Source organism: Heloderma suspectum, chromosome 5 (genome assembly GCF_057233095.1).
Source record: "Heloderma suspectum isolate Gila_16-S chromosome 5, 16-S_ref, whole genome shotgun sequence".
NCBI classification, from domain to species: Eukaryota; Metazoa; Chordata; class Lepidosauria; order Squamata; family Helodermatidae; genus Heloderma; species Heloderma suspectum.
Window position 1 is genome coordinate 99,358,852 of NC_139462.1, and position 18,084 is coordinate 99,376,935.

General features: G+C 46.2%; 1 protein-coding gene across 1 annotated transcript in view; it reads left to right on the top strand.

The window, feature by feature from the left end:
- GABRG1 (gamma-aminobutyric acid type A receptor subunit gamma1) overlaps positions 1–18,084 on the top strand; it is a 122,746-nt gene that overhangs the window by 51,494 nt on the left and 53,168 nt on the right. The window contains exon 3 of the mRNA XM_084856858.1: positions 10,884–10,951. Coding sequence (XP_084712984.1) covers positions 10,884–10,951 — 68 coding nt within the window. The remainder of the gene's footprint in view (positions 1–10,883; positions 10,952–18,084) is intronic.

Sequence of the window (18,084 nt, forward strand, 5' to 3'; positions counted from 1 at the left end):
GAATATGAGAAATTGATTCTTGGTTACTTAGTTAATTCTTGATTTTGCTCTACACACTGTCTAGAGGAAAAATGACTAAATCACAATTGCACCAAACCTTTTCTAACCACTTCTTTCCATTTGCGAGGATGTAATGAACTCTACAAGCCATAAAGAATTAGCCTCTCTATTATTAGCAGTAGCATGTATGGAGGTAGCAAAAGGGTATACTCTAAAATATAGTTTAAAGTTTTGTTTAAATCTTTAATGAAAAAATAATTGAAATATTTTTTTAATACAAAAGAGCGAATCACATAAATATTCAATGCTGGAAATCCCTCTTTTGTAAGACAAGAGAAGGAATGTAATTCTCTAATTGGTTGCTTGAAAGTAGCCACATTTTACCCTATTTTGCCTGTGGAGGAAAAAACGTAAGAACATAAGTGCCCTGCTGGATCAGACCAGAGACCTGTCTAGTACTGCATCCTGTTACCTACAGTAGACAACCAGATACCTATGGTAAACCTCCAGGGATGCAATCACCCTCTTCCACTGTTACTATTCACCAACTGATATTCAGAGACACGCTGACATGCATAACTCAGCAACCCATTGTGAGTTGTCATGTGAAATAAGCCATGATGGGTTGTTGTGTCATCTGAACCCGGACCACTTCCAGCAAGGTGGCTTGTTTTGGGGCAACAGCCACCCTTACAACTTATGGCTTGTTGTTGTAGCGGGTGCTTCACCCACGATGGGTTGGCATGTCATCTGAACCTCGCAGAGCCAACCCATTGTAGGTTGCAGCAATTGAGTACAGAGCTGCTCAGCAAGAGTGGCAACAATCCCTGCCACTCTTCCCAATGACAACTGCCTGAGCCATCTCAAGCCCCTCACACCAGTGACATCAGCTCCCATTCAGAGCATTTGCTGCGGTTATTGTGAATGGGAGCTGCGAAAAGGAGGAGGAGCCTAGATTTCTCTTAAAAGGACTTGGTGGAGGCTCTGGGAAGTGTGGAATGGAAGCAGAGCACCCACAAGTGTCAGCTGAACACTTAAAACCCTGGGGATCACTTTGCTAAGTGGGCGATCTTGTCCCCTTTTCCCGACCTGTCTGTGTCAACAGCTGTCTAATTAGCCTAAATGCAGACTCATCCTGTCAATTTCCTTGTATGTTTCATACTGCACTTCCTTCCCTTTGAAAGCTGAAACATACAAGGGCATTGACAAGGCAAGGCCATATATATTTGACAACCATATGTGCGCAGTTGCGCAACTGTGAAATTATATATATAATATAATTATATAATATATATCATGGCTCCATTTGTGCAAATGTTGGGGGGTGGGGGGAAAATGCTGTGGAACGAAAATGGGGTTGTGAGCGGAGGTGGGAGGGAGATGGGACGGGCAGACAAGTCGGGTTCTGCCATGCAGGACCCTGGGATTCCAGGTGGAGGACCAAGGGGGAGAACCCATGGTAAACCCTGTCTGTCAGATGTACTGTGCATTGAAAATAACCCATATTGTGTAACTAATTTGCAGGGTGGGTTGTCATGTGATGCAAACTCGTGTGGTGGCTCTGATCATAGATGTAGGGATGTCCTTTGTGGCTAAATCTGGCCCTTTTAGGGCCTGACATACTCCTCTGGTGCCTCCAGCTCAGCTTGCCTTTCCAAGCTGAGCCGAGGGTTTATTCCTCAAACCTGGGAATTTTCTTCCTTTTGTGGAAGTGAATTTTTCTGCAAAATTACAGCTGTAATTTTGCAGATAAATGCACTTCTGCAAAAGGTGGGAAGTTCCCTTCCGCCACTGCCACTCTGCACAAACCCTTTCCACTTTCCTTGCTGGTGTCAGTGTCGGCAAGAGAGCGCAAGGAGTTTGTGCATGGTGTGTGGGGGACTTCTGTAAGCAACCCCCCTGTCGATGTTGACATTGGCCAGGAGAGGTCGAGGGGTTTGCATATGGGAGTGCCAGCGGCGGAAATCTGCAAGCTGGCCCGACTCACACAGGTCAAGTCGGGCCAGTTCATAGACAAGCAAGCTGGAGTCCAGGGGGCCGAGCCGCCGAAAGCTCAGCAGACTAGACTCTCTGGATGGATTCCTCTGACATCCCTACCTAGAGGTAGTATGTCACCATCCTGACTGGTAGCCATTGATAAGACTCAACATCCATGAATTTGTCTAGTCCCCTTTTAAAGCTATCCGAGAATGGTGGATAGCTTTGAAAGACTACATCTCGTAGAAGGAAATTCCAGTTTAACTATGTGTTTGTGTGAAGAAGTACCTCCTTTTGTCCTAAATCTTCCACCATTCAGCTGAGCCTCTTCCTCCACTATAGGAATGAATTATCATGGTGTATAAAGCACAGCTCATTAAGCAGATATTTGCCCTCACCCCCGCTTCTGCCCCTGCAACATTTCAGCATTGGATTGCAGTTTAAGAAACAGCAGCACATAATAGCTCTTGTCAGCAAGTGACCTCTGCAGAGGCAAAAGGTTGTGTGGTAGTCTGAAAGGCGAATGGGACACCTAAGACCTAACCTGGTGAGCTAGGCTATTGAGGTCTAAATGTAGTTGATTCTCACCATTTTGTTTATCCTAGTGTAAACACATGGGCCTAATCTGGATCAAGACCTCTGTTTAAACTTCCCATCCAGCCACTTCCCTCCACTCCATTTTTTTTTTGCTCCCACACATGCACTGCAGGAACTAAATAAAGATACAAACTCCACTGACGCCATTTTTTCCCCTGACATAGAATTCCAAGCAGTACCAGCATATTTAACAAGACAGTGCTGGAGATTACAGGCGTGCTGTGCAGGGCCATAGGTCCTCTTGGTGACACCACTACGGGCAAGCAGGCAACGTGCCTGCCCACAACTAAGGGGTGGGAGCCAGCGACCACCTTGAGGCAAGGGACTGAGGTCATCCCCCAAGGGTCACCCCAAAACCTGTAGCCCGTACATGGGCTTGTCCCCCATGTACGTCTGCATGCCTTCCTCCATATCACAAGGTAGTACTCCTCTGACAAGAATCATTCTCATAAGTAAGACGTCACTTTAAGGAAAACCCCAAGACTTGCACAAAGAAAGCAGCAGCATCCTGATCCAGATTGGAGTGTTGCGTTGCTGCCATTTTGTGAAAAAGGAAGTGGCCAGCGTTAAGCACACTCACAAGTGAAGAATACTTAATATTATGTTCCATTTGAGTCTTACTCTCTGCCACCGTAGTGTTTTTCCAAATGAAGAAGATCCTGGTGCGTTAACTGCTGTGCTTTGGAACTGCCAGTATCGAAGACCAAAAGGCAGAGCCACGGTTCCGCAGGGGTCAGGTGATACAAAAGGCCAATGGGGTGCCTCTGAGCCTGCGTTCCTTCTCAGGCTTGTAGCATGAGTAAAATTCAAGCTATTCTCAGACAGCTCACCTGCTTAGCCATATGACAGCTCCTCTGGTAATGCCTGCTTTGCCTCCAGCTCCAACTCATTTTTGCAAGAGGTACAACACCCTCTCTTAAAGAAAGCTCAGAATATTGTATAGCTTTATACAATATAATGGGGGCCTCTATTTATTTATTTATGTATTCATTCATTCATTCATTCATTGCATTTCTATACCGTCCCATAGCCGAAGCTCTCTGTGTGGTTTACAGAAGTTAAAACATTAAACACAATATAAAAAGTTCAAAAGCCATTTACAAAAAAGCACACAGACGATATGCACAAACAACATATAACTAGAAGCAACACTGAACTATCAGTCATAACGAAAGACACATCCAGGACCGATTAAAACTCATCATGTGCTGCCAGATGCCTGGGAAAAGAGGTCTTAACCTGGCGCTGAAAAGATAATAATGTTGTCGCCAGGCAGACCTCATCAGGGAGCTTGTTCCACATATGGGGGGCCACCGCTGGGAAGGCCCTCTCCCTCGTTGTTGTCTTCTGAGCTTCCCTTGGAGGAGGCATTCCGAGGACAGCCTGTAATGCCTGTAATGTTGTGGCCCTTTTAAGGCCCCCATTTGTGTAAATGGGATTCTTAAGAAAAAGAACAAGCAGCCACTTGAGTGGAAAATGGCAGCTTGCTGAAGGAGCAGGTGCCCATGTGCCGCCGTCGAGCACCCTGTGGACTGCCCCGCAGCTCGCCCTGCACCACTCGTCTGGCTCGGGCAAGTGCTGGGGGCCAGCAATTGCTGCTCGGTGGCCCGTCCATCCTTGCCTCATACTTCTGCATCCAAAATATATGGCATACATAAATGGCGGATGATGAGGTGGAACAACCAAATGTTAAAGTCTGCCAACAAGACAAGTGATGATTCAAGTGTTTACAATTCCAGCAGGTTTCCTTATTGTAGAACGTTCTGTCCAGTATTACAACGTGTCACGAAGGCCTTGGACTCTTTCCGCTGCCTATACTTTTCAACACCTCACTGTCAAGCCAGACAACATATATTTTCCTCCTCTTGACACCCACAGCTTTAAATGAATTTTTCTGAATACAAACCAGGCATTGTCACTGTCAGTCTTTGCTTTATTTTTCTGTTGGTTCCTGACTCTTGATTTTACTGTAATTCGAGATGCTTGAGGGGCAAATTCTATTATTAAATGGTACATTTTGCTCTAAACTTAAATCATCTCTATGTGGAGGCAGCGTCGTATTTGTCCTTCAGCAGTAAAGTAGGCGGCGGGGTGGGGGGGGGGAGAGTTGCATCGCTTGCCGGTCTTAGTTCTGTAGCCTGACTTCTTTCCACTTCTGTTGTAATAAGAGTATCCTTGCATACTGAGCAACTGCAGCCTATCCCCATTCATGTATACTTCTTCACAGGGCACGTGTAGGGTGGCCATGTCTCCCGCTTTACAGAAAACAGTCCTCTATTTGAAGATGTCCTCTTTGTGAAGGGTTGTCCAGTCCAAAGCCTGTTTAAAGATAAAGAACCATAAGAAGGGAGGGAGTGCAAGTGCCTTGAAGCTGCCCATCAAGAGTTGGCACCTGGACAGCAGCCAGATGAGCAGGCAGACAGGTCACCTGGTGACAGTCTTCCCCCTACAGACTGTATTGTATTTCTATTTAAGTTAGAATCATAGAATCATAGAATAGTATGGTTGGAAGGGGCCTACAAGGCCATCGAGTCCAACACCCTGCTCAATGCAGGAATCCAAGTCAGAGCATCCCTGACAGATGGCTGTCCAGCCTCGTCTTGAATGCCTCCAGTGTGGGAGAGCCCACCACCTCCGCAGGTAATTGGTTCCATTGTCGTATTGCTCTAACAGTCAGGGAGTTTTTCCTGATGTTCAGCCGGAATCCGGCTTCCTGCACCTTAAGCCCATTATTCCGTGTCCTGCACTCTGGGATGTTCAAGAAGAGATCCTGGTCTTCTTCTCTGTGACAACCTTTCAAGTACTTGAAGAGTGCTATCATATCTCCCCTCAGTCTTCTCTTCTCAAGGATAAACATGCCCAGTTCTTTCAGTCTCTCTTCATAGGACTTTGTTTCCAGCCCCTGATTATCTTTGTTGCCCTCCTTTGAACCCTCTCCAGTTTGTCTGCATCCTTCTTCAAGTGTGGTGCCCAGAACTGGACACAGTACTTCCCGGGATTTGGAAGCTATGCTTCTATTAATGCAGCCCAAAATAGCATTTGCCTTTTTTGCAGCCACATCACATTGTTGGCTCATATTCAGCTTGTGATCGACAACAATTCCAAGATCCTTCTCGCTTGTAGTGAGGTTGAGCCACGTATCCCCTATCTTGTAACTGTGCATTTGGTTTCTTCTTCCTAGGTGCAGAACTTGGCATTTATCCCTATTAAATGCCATTCTGTTTTTTTCTGCCCAGCACTCCAGTCTATCCAGATCACTTTGAATTTTGTTTCTGTCTTCCAAAGTATTAGCCATCCCACCCAATTTTGTGTCATCTGCAAATTTGATCAGCATTCCCTGCACCTCCTCCTCCAAGTCATTACTAAAAATGTTGAAGAGCACTGGGCCCAGGACTGAGCCCTGCGGTACCCCACTCGTTACCTCTCCCCACTTTGGGAAGGTCCCATTGATAAGCACTCTTTGAGTCCGATTCTGTAGCCAACTGTGGATCCACCAGATCATTGTTTCATCTAGCCCACTTTGAGCTAGTTTGCTCATCACGATATCATGGGGCACTTTGTCAAAAGCTTTGCTGAAGTCGAGGTATATGATGTCTACAGCATTCCCACGGTCTACAAGGGAGGTTACTTGATCAAAAAATGAGATCAGATTTGTCTGGCAGGACTTGTTTTTGACAAATCCATGTTGGCTTCGAGTAATCACGGCGTTGTTGTCAAGGTGCTTCCAGATGGATTCCTTTATCATCTCCTCCAGCATTTTCCCAGGGATTGATGTCAGACTGACTGGTCTGTAGTTCCCAGGTTCCTCCTTTTAACCCTTTTTGAAGATAGGGACAACATTAGCCCTCCTCCAGTCATCTGGCACTTCCCCCGTCCTCCATGATTTCTCAAAGAGAATAGACAGCGGTTCTGAGAGTTCTTCTGCCAGTTCCTTTATGACTCTAGGATGCAGTTCATCTGGCCCTGGAGATGTGAACTCATTCAAAGTAATTAGGTGTTTCTTGACCATATGCCTATCGATCTCAACCTGCACTCCTGCCCCTTCAGCCTGTACTTCGCCTTTGCCAGGGGGGTCATAGACCCTCTTTTGGGAGAAGACTGAGCCAAAGTAGGAATTGAGCACCTCTGCCTTTTCTTTGTCATCTGTTATCGTTTTGCCATCCTTATTTAATAGCTGAACCACCATTTCTTTCCTCTGCCTTTTACTATGCACGTAGCTGAAGAAAGCCTTTTTGTCGCTTTTAGCATCCCTTGCTAACCTCAGCTCATTCTCAGCTTTAGCTTTCCTGACGCCATCCCTGCAATTCTGTGCTATCTGCCTGTACTCTTCCTTTGTGGCTTGGCCTTCTTTCCACTTCCTATATGTGTCCTTTTTTGTTTTCAGGTCATCCCTAAGCTTTTTGTGAAGCCACATTGGCTTCTTCTGTTGTCTTCCACCTTTTCTTCTTGTTGGAATTGTTTGTGATTGTGCCTTGAGAATTTCCTTTTTTAAAAGCTCCCACCCATCTTGGACTCCTTTTCTCGTTAGCGTAGCTTGCCATGGGACCTTACTGATCATTGTTCTGAGTTTATTAAAATCGAATTATAAAATCGAGTTACAGGAATTATTTCTAAATTTGCATCTGTACACATAAATTGTCATATGCAAATGTTATGCAAATCTGTGCCTAAGTGGCCACCTTATCAGTATGGCTTCCAACACTTCTCTTTTCAGAAATTAAACCTGTCCTACCACCATTCTGGAAAGATGAAAAAAAATGTGAAACTTTTAAAGGTTATGTCAGTGCTTTGGACTTCATGAGAGGTACCTGAGTTCAGCAGTAGAGCACATGCTTTGCAGGCTGATGGTTCCAGGTTCAAACCCTGGCATTTCAGTTAAATGGATTAAGAACATAAGAGCCATGCTGGATCAGAACAAGGGTCCATCTAGTCCAGCATTCTGTTCACACAGTGGCCAGCCAGCTGTTGACCAGGAACCCACAAGCCGGGCCTGAGCACAACAGCACCCTCCCACCCATGTTCCCCAGCAACTGGTGTACATAGGCTCACTGCCTCTGGTACTGGAGGTAGCACATAGCCATCAGGACTAGTAGCCATTGATAACCATTTCCTCAAGGAATTTGGCCATCCTTCTTTTAAAGCCATCCAAATTGGTGGCCATCACGACATCCTGTGGTAGCGAATTCCATAGTTGATGTGGAATGCCTCTGCCGGAGTCCTTGGAGAACTGCATGGGGGCTCTTTTCAGACCTCATTATGAACACATAGAGATTAGCCATGCGTGAGCCAATGCCCCCTCCCATCCCGCTCCACACGTTCACAGAATAATCCAAGTGAGGCTGCCTCCAAAGGGAAAGCTACCTTTATATTGGTTCAAGCAGATTGACTTGAACAACAGTTGTGTGCGGGACAGGAGACTCCTTGAAACTGAAAGGCAGGATAAAAAATATTTCAGAAATAAGGGCATAAGCTAGCCAAGCAAGGTCCTTTTCAAATGATCTTGGGGAAAAGTTGGGCCCATATTTAGGTCTCTCCCATTGAAATCAACGGGACTGGAAAGTGCTTAACTTTGGTTGGATTGTGCTCTGAATAAATAGAATCAGGAAAGCCTCACGGCAAATTGACCCCTCATGTTTGAGAACTGCATTCGCAGAGTATTAATGCTTCTCTTGGATGCTGATACTTCATGTCAAGGTTTTCTCACAATTATATCAAGCGGTGCCGGCTCCAGGTTTTTGAGGACCCTTGGGCAAGACATCCTCAGTGGGCCCCCTCCCTCAGTGAGTACGCCTTCTTACTGACGTTGTCACTAGCTGCTATTGCTGCTCATCCTCGCTCTCATCATTGCAAGCACATCCTTGCCTGACAGCAGAGAAGCAGTGAGCAGGTAGGCAGTAGCATCTACTGCTCCTCCCCCCCACCACTTGCCAGAGCAAGAGGCAAATAAACAAGCAGGTTGCAATGATGAAGAGGAGGAGCAAGTCCAGGGGACTTGTGTCAGAGGGCCCCTGCTGGGCTGTGGGCCCTTGACAGGTGCTCCACCATGCCTATCCTTGACGCCAGCCCTGATTCCAAGCACGTTTTTCTTGTCCAAAATTATGCATTCATATTGCTGTGATCCAGGCCCCAGTTTTATGCAGATATGTCAGGCCACCCACCTTTGTCACTCTCTTTGGTCAAGGCAGCCAGGGTCAGATTTTAAAACCTTGCAAACTCCAAATGAGACTCCCATGCTTATCCTAATACATGTTGGTATATATATAAGTAAATGCAGCATGCATGCTGCAAACACAGATATGTTCCTTGGTGTCCTGGTAACCATGTTCCCCACATCAATCCAGGGCTTGTTTATTTCTAGACCGGTAGCTATGTTGGTCTGTTGTAGCACATACAACAAAGAGCCTTGTTTCACTGCTGCATCTGGTAAAGTGGGCTCTTCTCCACCAATGTTTATGCCATAATAAATGTGTTCGTCTTTAAGGTGTCACAAGACACTCTGTTGTTTTTTGTTAATGCGTGTATGTTCTTTAAATTCTTTTTTTATTGGATCTTGTTATTGTCTTGGATTTACTCAGATGGAAAAGGCAGGATAAAATTAATGTTAATGAATCAATGAATCTGCTTATTTATTTTGTTTTAGAGCTTTTGCCAGTGGCCGAGGGGCATATCTGTTGATAGTTAGCTGCTGAGGTTATTATCTGGGAGTATTTTATTGCTACTGCTATTATTTGAGTTTTACTACATTTTGTTAGCCTCTATATTATAGTTGGAAAGTGTGCATTGCATTTTTAAAGCTCGTACATTTTCCCAGGTGCCTCTGAGCAGAGAGTGAGATTTATAAATAACTAAACAATCCCTTGGGGGCTGGAGACATGGGGTAGCCCACATTAAACTTTTGAGAGGTTGCTAGCAAAAATGGGATGAAGATATGTTTCAGAGCTTTTTTCAGGCTTAACTTCAGACAAAGTAATATTTACGTTTTGAGTCAGTGTTCTTTCATATAAGTGATTGATTTTGTGCCCAGTGTAGTGTATTGATCAAAACTCTAGCTGAAGAGATATTAATAAATCTAACTTGCGCTTTGGTCTGGATATGATTACAAGGGCTGAAGAAGCTAATGGAGTTTTCCAACAGATCTTCAATGTTTTCCTCTCAATATATTTCTTGTGGTTTTGTGTTACAATATATGAATTCATAAGCTCCATAATGAGTGGCACATTTGATCTAGTTTTCTTATTTGTTACTTTGATGCATTAATCAAAATTTACAGTATGAATTCTTGTCATCTGCTTCCCATGCCTCTCTCAGTTTCTAAAGGGTTTTTTTTAATCCTTTCCTGTCTCTTAATCAATCTTTCAATTTGTTCCATGTTAATAACAGCATTTTAGCCAAACTATATAAAGGAGTTATGTTTGTTTTAGATGAGTTATACCACCCAAACAGAGCATTTCTTCTTTCTAAATTACAAATGTATGGCATGATCCATCCCCTCCCAGTGGTGCAAAGCAGAATGTGAATAGCCTTACTCATTCTGGAGGGATGTTGATTGACATCGAAGGGAGCCTCTGCTTCTTTCCTCTTCTCCCCCTGCCAGTCTTCACTGAGGCTGCTATGCCAACTTCACTTCAGCATCCCTGGCTGTTCTCCATGCCACACATACTGGCATTCAATGGCCTTCTCTCTGTGTTCCTAGGACAGATATGTCACATATCCTATGTGGGAGTACATAGGCAGCTGCCTTATACAGAGCCAGACCATTGGTTCATCTAGCCCAGGCGTAGGCAACGTGGCACCCATGGGCACCAGTGTACCCGCAAAAATCTTTCTTGGCACCTGCCAAGGTATCCTACCCCTCTCCTTTTTCTTTTAAATAACAAAATTTCTTATTGGCAGCAGGGATCGCTTCAAAGCAAAGTGAGGGCCTCTAGCTGCTCCTGTCTTCTCTTCCCATGAATGCCTCTGGGCCACATGTGGGGCTCAGAGACATTCTTAGGAAATGAAGATGGCATGTGGCTGCAGGCCGATGCCTCCATCCCATGTTGTGATGGTGCCCAGGAGAGTTTCTTAAGTTGCCAAATATGCCAACAGGCCGCAAAAGGTTAACCCCCTGATCTAGCCCATCATTGTCTACTCTGGCTGATGGTGGCTCTCTGAGGTCTGGCTGGGGCATGCTGGGAGTTGTAGGACTTTTTTCTGCCTAAACATGCATAGAATTGTTCCTTTACTGTTTCCCAGAGACAAACCCACATTGCTAAACGATATAGGAAGTACTGAATTTCACATGTAATTATGGTTCCTGTTTTGTTTAGTGAGAACTACAGTAATTGAAACGGATGTCTACGTTAACAGCATTGGGCCAGTTGATCCAATTAATATGGTAAGTTATGATTTTAATAAACTTTCAAGGTAAGACTTTTTTTAACATCTATCTGCTTGCCAATGCCTCTCACACTTGGAGTGCTATCAAGAGACAGAGCAACCTTGCACTTTTGAAAAGAGATGATTACTTTGAATGAGATAGCTGAGACATCAAGTATTCCGTGAGGCAGTATTTGCTTATCAAAGAAAACTTACTAAATTAGAGTCATAAAAGAAAAATCCAGTTTTTGAAAGAAAACTACATTAACCTTATTCAAATGGGTCCTTTTTATTTCTTATCCATACAATCTGGAAAGTACTGCTTGGCAGATGAAAACTAAATAAGGCTCAAGCTGAATATGATTCTAGTAAGTTTTAAAAGTTAATAAATAGTCTTAAGATAGGAGATACTTGTGCTGTTTAAGATTAATGCAGTTTTCCTGCCTTACATATCTTATGTAAGTTTAACAAAACTCTAGTTAGGTAGTGTCTGGCCTCCAACACGAGTTTGGGACTGAGAGAGTCTTGGTTGCCCTGGTGACCTATGCTGGGAACAATTTTATTTATTTATTTGTTACATTTATATCCTGCTGTGAAGGTTTGAGGCCTACAGGGGCAAAGGCATTTTTTTTTTGTAGGGAGGGGGTATCCCTGAGAGGAGTAGTTTCATTTCCCCACTTAACTTTCATTTTTATTTCCCCAGTTAAGTTTCATTTCTTCAGGTTTGAATCAGTACTTTCAATTTTGAGAGAGGAGGGTGCCAGGGGGCCCTAGCCAGCCTCTTTCAGTCTACTTCAGTAGCCAACTCCAGACACAGACAAAGGATTCTTTTCAAGGCTTTATTCCTTTTACAACTTAATAACTCTATCACCAGTGACTAAGCTATGAACAGCAGAGTAACCTATGCCCCGGGTTGGAAACAGTTGGTCCCGGTTTGAACGAGAATCACTTGCAGACCCTGAACTTATGGGCTAAGGAGAGTCCCTCCCCTTTTCCCTTGGGTCCTCTGGACATGACCGTTGCTTGCACGTCAAACGGGCGCTACGCCTCCTTTCCGCGCCCTCCATAGCTCGTCGCTCTTTGCATCTGCGTCGAGCATCCAGCCAGCCCTTCTCCCACGCGCTTTCACTCCCAGGACCGCTATCTATGTCTGGAATGCTGGCAGGAGGAATCTCTGCCAGCTACAGGGCCTGGGAGGGATAAGCGCGCTCCTCTCCCACGGACGGCTGTTCCTCCTCAGAATCAGAACTGCTCTGAGGTTCTGTGGGCTCAGTGTCCATAGAACCTCAGTATATACTGACATTGGGTATATAAAGAGAGCAAGAGAGCCAGTAAGAACAAAGCCAGAGAGACCCGAGCATGAAGAGAGAGCAGGAAGAAGCAGCCTGGAGAAGTCTAAATGCAGCTAGGGTAAAGAAACTTGCATTTTGCAACTTCTGCTTTCTCTTAAAGCCTTTTGTATCACACAGCTTTATTCTGCAAATACCTTTAATTGTGATTTGCTTGCTTTAATCTACCAGTAAAGCCTGTGTCTAGAGTGTCAGTCATCACACGCCTACAGCCTAAACCCCATGTTATTGGAAAGGGGAAGGTAAAAGAAGGAAGGTGGGACTCTTAAGGAGACAAGATATCCTTAAGGAGTTGCTCAGGTGGTCCAGGTCATAAGGGGAACCCTGGCACTTGTCTTTCCTCCAAGGAGCCCAAGGTGGTGTACATGATCTTCCCCTCCATTTTATCCTCAAAACAACCCTGTGAGGTAGGCTGAGAGTCAGTGACAGGCCCAAAGTTGTGCAAGGAGCTTCATGGCTAAGTGGGGACTAGAACCCAAGTCCCAGTTCAACACTCTAACCGCTACTTACTTACTTTATTTAATTAATTAATTTCTTAATCACCCATCTGGCTGGTCACCCAGCCACTCTGGGCGTTGCACAATAATTTGTTGCTGTTTATTCGGTCGCTTCCGACTCTTCATGACTTCATGGACCAGCCCACGCTAGAGCTTCCTGTCGGCCGCCACCACCCCCAGTTCCCCCAAGGTCGAGTCCGTCACCTCCAGAATATCATCCATCCATCTTGCCCTTGTTCGGCCCCTTGTACAATAATACAAACAGTTAAAAAATAATAAAATTACACATTAAAACATCATTTTCTAAAATATCCCTAGCCCACCCTAAATGCCTGCCTGAACAACCACGTTTTTAATGCGTGGCGGAAGCTCACTGAAGAGGGGGCATGGTGGAGTTCCCTAGGGAGGGAGTTCCACAGAGTGGGGGCCGCCACAGAGAAGGCTCTCTCCCTCGTCCTCACCAGCCTAGCTGTCCTGGCTGATGGGACAGAGAGAAGGCCATCCGAGGCTGATCTTTTTGAGCAGCCTGTCTGGTGTTGCTGGAGGCGCTCCTTGAGGTAGACTGGGCCAGAACCATATAGGGTTTTAAAGGTCAAAACCAACACCTTGAATTTGGCCCAGAAAACAACTGGTAACCAGTGCAACTCCTTCAGCACTGGAGTGATGTGATCATGCCTGTGGCTGCCTTTAATCAGGCGAGCCGCCACGTTCTGTACCAGCTGCAGCTTCCGAACCATCTTCAAGGGTAACCCCACGTAGAGCACATTACAGTAGTCTAGACGAGAGGAGACCAGGGCATGTACTATCGATGGGAGCAGATGGTCGGGAAGGTAAGGGCGCAGCCGCCGTATCAGATGGAGTTGGTAGAGTGCTGTCCGGCTCACAGCTGACACCTGAGCCTCCATGGACAGCTGGGAGTCTAAAATGACCCCCAGGCTGCTGACCTGGTCTTTCAAGGGTAGCCGTACCCCATTCAACACCAGGTCAACGTCCCCCAACCTCCTCCTGTTCCCCACCAAAAGTACCTCGGTCTTGTCAGGGTTCAGCTTCAGCTTATTCCTCCCCATCCAGCCACTCACCGCCTACACTACACTGGATCTCAGGAGGAGCATATTTCTGTCAGTCCTGCTGAACCTCTCAGTGGCTTTCAATGCCATTGAGCATGCTATCTATGCATATCCATGCTATGAATGCCTGGTGGGAATGGGGCTTGGCTCATCGAGGGTAGGTTACAGATTGTGGTGCTGGGGAATTACTGTTCAACCCCATAGCTATTGGTTTCTGGAACCCCCCCCCCCATATGCTGTTTAACATCTTCATGAAACTGCTGGGGGAGGTTGTCTGGAGATTTGGAGTACAGTGTCATTAGTATGCTGATGGAACCCAGTTTGTGGTCTCACTCGCATCAGGTTCCAGTGGAGGCAGTGGAGCTTTTGAAGCCAGCAATGAACGGGGTGTGAGCAAACAAGCTGAAACTAAACCTGACAGCATAAAAATGCTTTTGGTCAGTAGGAAAGCCAACTAGGCACACAACCTTTTTGGGATGGGGCTGCACTCCAATTGATAGGCCAGGTTAGCAGCTTGGAAGTGCACCTGAACCCACCCTTCTCTTAGATGGGGAGGGAGTGGCTTTGGCCCGGACTGTCTCTGCCCAGTTTTGGCTGGAGTGCCAACTATGCCCTTTCTAGAGGAAGCAGATCTGGCCACTGTCACACATGCCTTGGTCACATCTAGGTGAGATTACGTCAGTGTGCCCTATGTGGGATTGCCTTGAAAAAGTGTTTGGAAATTTCATCTAGTGCAGGGTGCTGCCAGGGGGCCGCTTTTTGGAGTACGCAAGTACAGCAGTGGAGGGCAGACATCAGGCTTGTGGGATCTCCTTTTCTCCTAGAACACCAAGCTCTACCAACTAGTGCAAAACAGAGGCACGGGAAGGACGCACATTTAGAATTAAAGGGCAGGATGCCTCTGAGCACATGTTCAGCCCAGGAATCTGTTTTCACTACTGGGGGGTGCAGGGAGGGCATGGCAAGAGCAGGACATACAAATCTTCATACCACACTCACAAGCCTGCCACAGCCTGTCTCCAGCCTCTTTCTCCCCTAGCCTCTGCATGTGTCTTCCTGTCTCCTGGTCAGCATCTCTTTCTCTCTAGTTCACCTGGATGCTGGAACAGAAAGAGTGCAAGAGAGAGCAAGAGAGACAAGAGGCACAGTAGCCTAATATCTGTGTTGTGTGACTGCTTGCCTCCCAGTCAGCATCTCCTTCTCTGTTATTTCCTGAAACATGGAGTAGCTAGATTGTCTTTAGATCAGGGGTGGGCAACTTCTTTGATCCCAATGGCTGCATACTGCAATGAGCAATAGGCTGTGGGTCTGTAGCGGGTATGGCTAAAGGTGGCAGCAGGTGGGTCCCGGGCTGGCAGGCATAGACAGGGCTAGCGTCCCCTCACCTCTGACTGTCTTGCTGCCTCATGCATGCATACTCCCAGCACACATGGGCACATGCACACCCACATACATGTTTGCCCCATCTCAGTGCATACCTATCTCCCCTTTTATAGATATAGATATACAAATGTACACACATGAGCGCGTGCGCGCGCGCGCACACACACACAGAGGTGCACATGCACACACCCCTAACAGAATGTCCCCAGTTTAGTCCTGGATATCTCCTGCTGAAAGGGTCTCAGGCAGCAGGCTGGGAAAAACCTCCGCTGAGAACGTGTAGAGTTGCTGCCAGCCAGATTAGACAATGCGTGGCTTAGATAGTCCAGTGATCTGGCCATTTTGTATATTCAGATCTACAGGCTTGCAGATGGGGAGCAGCCAGGACTTGGGGCAAACCATTTGTCCTGTAGTTAGACTTGGTCCCTATAGGTGCCTGAGGCTGCAATCCTATGCACACTTACCAGACAGCAAGTCCCATTGAACTCAATGGGGCTTACTTCTAACTAGACATGTATAGGATTGTACCATGAGAATATTACGAGGTTTATTCCCCCTTTCAAATAATCTACCTCCCCTGCAACGCCTTCTAGTTTGTTTCGGCATGTTCACTGAAATCCAAGTGTTGGTAGTGGAGAGGAAGGGGAAAGGATACAGTGGAATTCCTGTGATGATAATTTGGGATGCTTGAGGAATTTGATCTCTGTGAATTCTGATGCAAACTGACTTGATCTGCACCTCCTGGTCTAATGTGCCAATTGGGATGAAGATTTTGTACTTCTCCAAATGCTGCAGTACAGTGCTCAGCTCAAAGAAATATCAAAGTCTGCATTTTGAAAGAAAATATAGTCAAAAATACATATTCACATTCATATTTCAATATGAATTCTTGTGCAGATTTTTAAAAATGCATAAACAGAATGGACATATGAGTGAAGACCTGCAAAAGAGATGTAGACTGGAAATAGCCTGATCTAATTATCCCTACTAGCGATTTCCTTCTGTGTGGACAGCTCTTCAGTTATAGAATCATAGAATAGTAGGGTTGGAAGGGGCCTACAAGGCCATCGAGTCCAACCCCCTGCACAATGCAGGAATCCAAGTCAGAGCATCCCTGACAGATGGCTGTCCAGCCTCGTATTGAACGCCTCCAGTGTGGGAGAGCCCACTACCTCCCTAGGTAATTGGTTCCATTGTCGTATTGCTCTAACAGTCAGGAAGTTTTTCCTGATGTTCAGCCAGAATCTGGCTTCCTGTAACTTGAGCCCATTATTCCGTGTCCTGCACTCTGGGATGATCAAGAAAAGATCCTGGCCTTCCTCTCTGTGACAACCTTTCAAGTACTTGAAGAGCGCTATCATATCTCCCCTCAGTCTTCTCTTCTCAAGGCTAAACGTGCCCAGTTCTTTCAGTCTCTCCTCATAGGGCTTTGTTTCCAGTCCCCTGATCATCTTTGTTGCCCTCCTCTGAACCTTCTCCAGTTTGTCTGCATCCTTTTTCAGGTGTGGTGCTCAGAACTGGACACAGTACTCCAGATGAGGCCTAACCAGTGCTGAGTAGAGGGGAACTAGTACTTCCCGGGATTTTGAAGCTATGCTTCTATTAATACAGCCCAAAATGGCATTGGCCTTTTTTGCAGCCACATCACATTGTTGGTTCATATTCAGCTTGTGATCTACCACAATTCCAAGATCCTCCTCGCTTGTAGTGTTGTTGAGCCACGTATCCCCCATCTTGTAACTGTGCATTTAGTTTCTTTTTCCTAGGTGCAGAGCTTGGCATTTATCCCTATTAAATGTCATTCTGTTGTTTTCTGCACAGCACTCCAGTCTTTCAAGGTCACATTGAATTTTGTTTCTGTCTTCCAAAGTACTAGCTGTAGGGATGTACGAAAGTCACTTACCTTTTTGCAGCTTGGCTTCGCGGTGGGGGGGTGGCGTTTCGCTTCTCCCCCCGAAGTTCAGGCGAGGCGGGGGAGGCGTCCCGCCTCGCCCAGCCGAAATTTCGTCCGGGGAGAAGCACCCCATCTCCCCGGCCGCGAAACAAAAAGTGAAAAAAAACCCAAAACAAACCCCCGTGATAGGCTACGTAACGATTAATGTAGCCTATCACGGCTAGATTTCCAAAGTCAGCCGTGATAGGCTATGTTAATCGTCACGTAGCCTATCACGGGTGACTTTGGGGGGGGAAGCGCGTACGCAAATGGCGGCGGCCCATGGGCGCCGCCATTTGCGTTCCTTATTTTGGCACGTCTAGTCTACGTAAAGATTTACATAGACTAAGGCGAAAATAAGGCTATTTGCATTGCCCTTATTTTCGCCGTAGTCTACGTAAATGTTTACGTAGACTAGACGTGCCAAAATAAGTAACGCAAATGGCGGCGTCCATGGGCCGCCACCATTTGCGTACGCGCTTTTTTTTCTTTCCCCAAAGTCACCCGTGATAGGCTACGTGACGATTAACGTAGCCTATCATGGCTGACTTTGGAAATCTAGCCGTGATAGGCTACGTTAATCATTACATAGCCTATCACAGGGTTGTTGGTTTTTTTTACTTTATTTTGTAATGGCGGTGGCGGCAGCCGGTCGGAAGACTGGCCGCTGCCCCCACCCCCACCCCCGCCGAACCGCCGCTGGGACCCGCCGCCGAGAGGGACATTTGCAGGAGGTAAGTCCCATCCTGGGGGGGGCGGGGGGTGGAGAATTTCACCACCAATTTCGGGGGGCCGAATGCGTTGGCATTCGGCCTCACCGAGATTCATGGAGAAATTCTCAGAAATTCTCCGCCATCCCTAGCTATCCTGCCCAATTTTGTCTCATCTGCAAATTTGATCAGCATTCCCTGCACCTCCTCTTC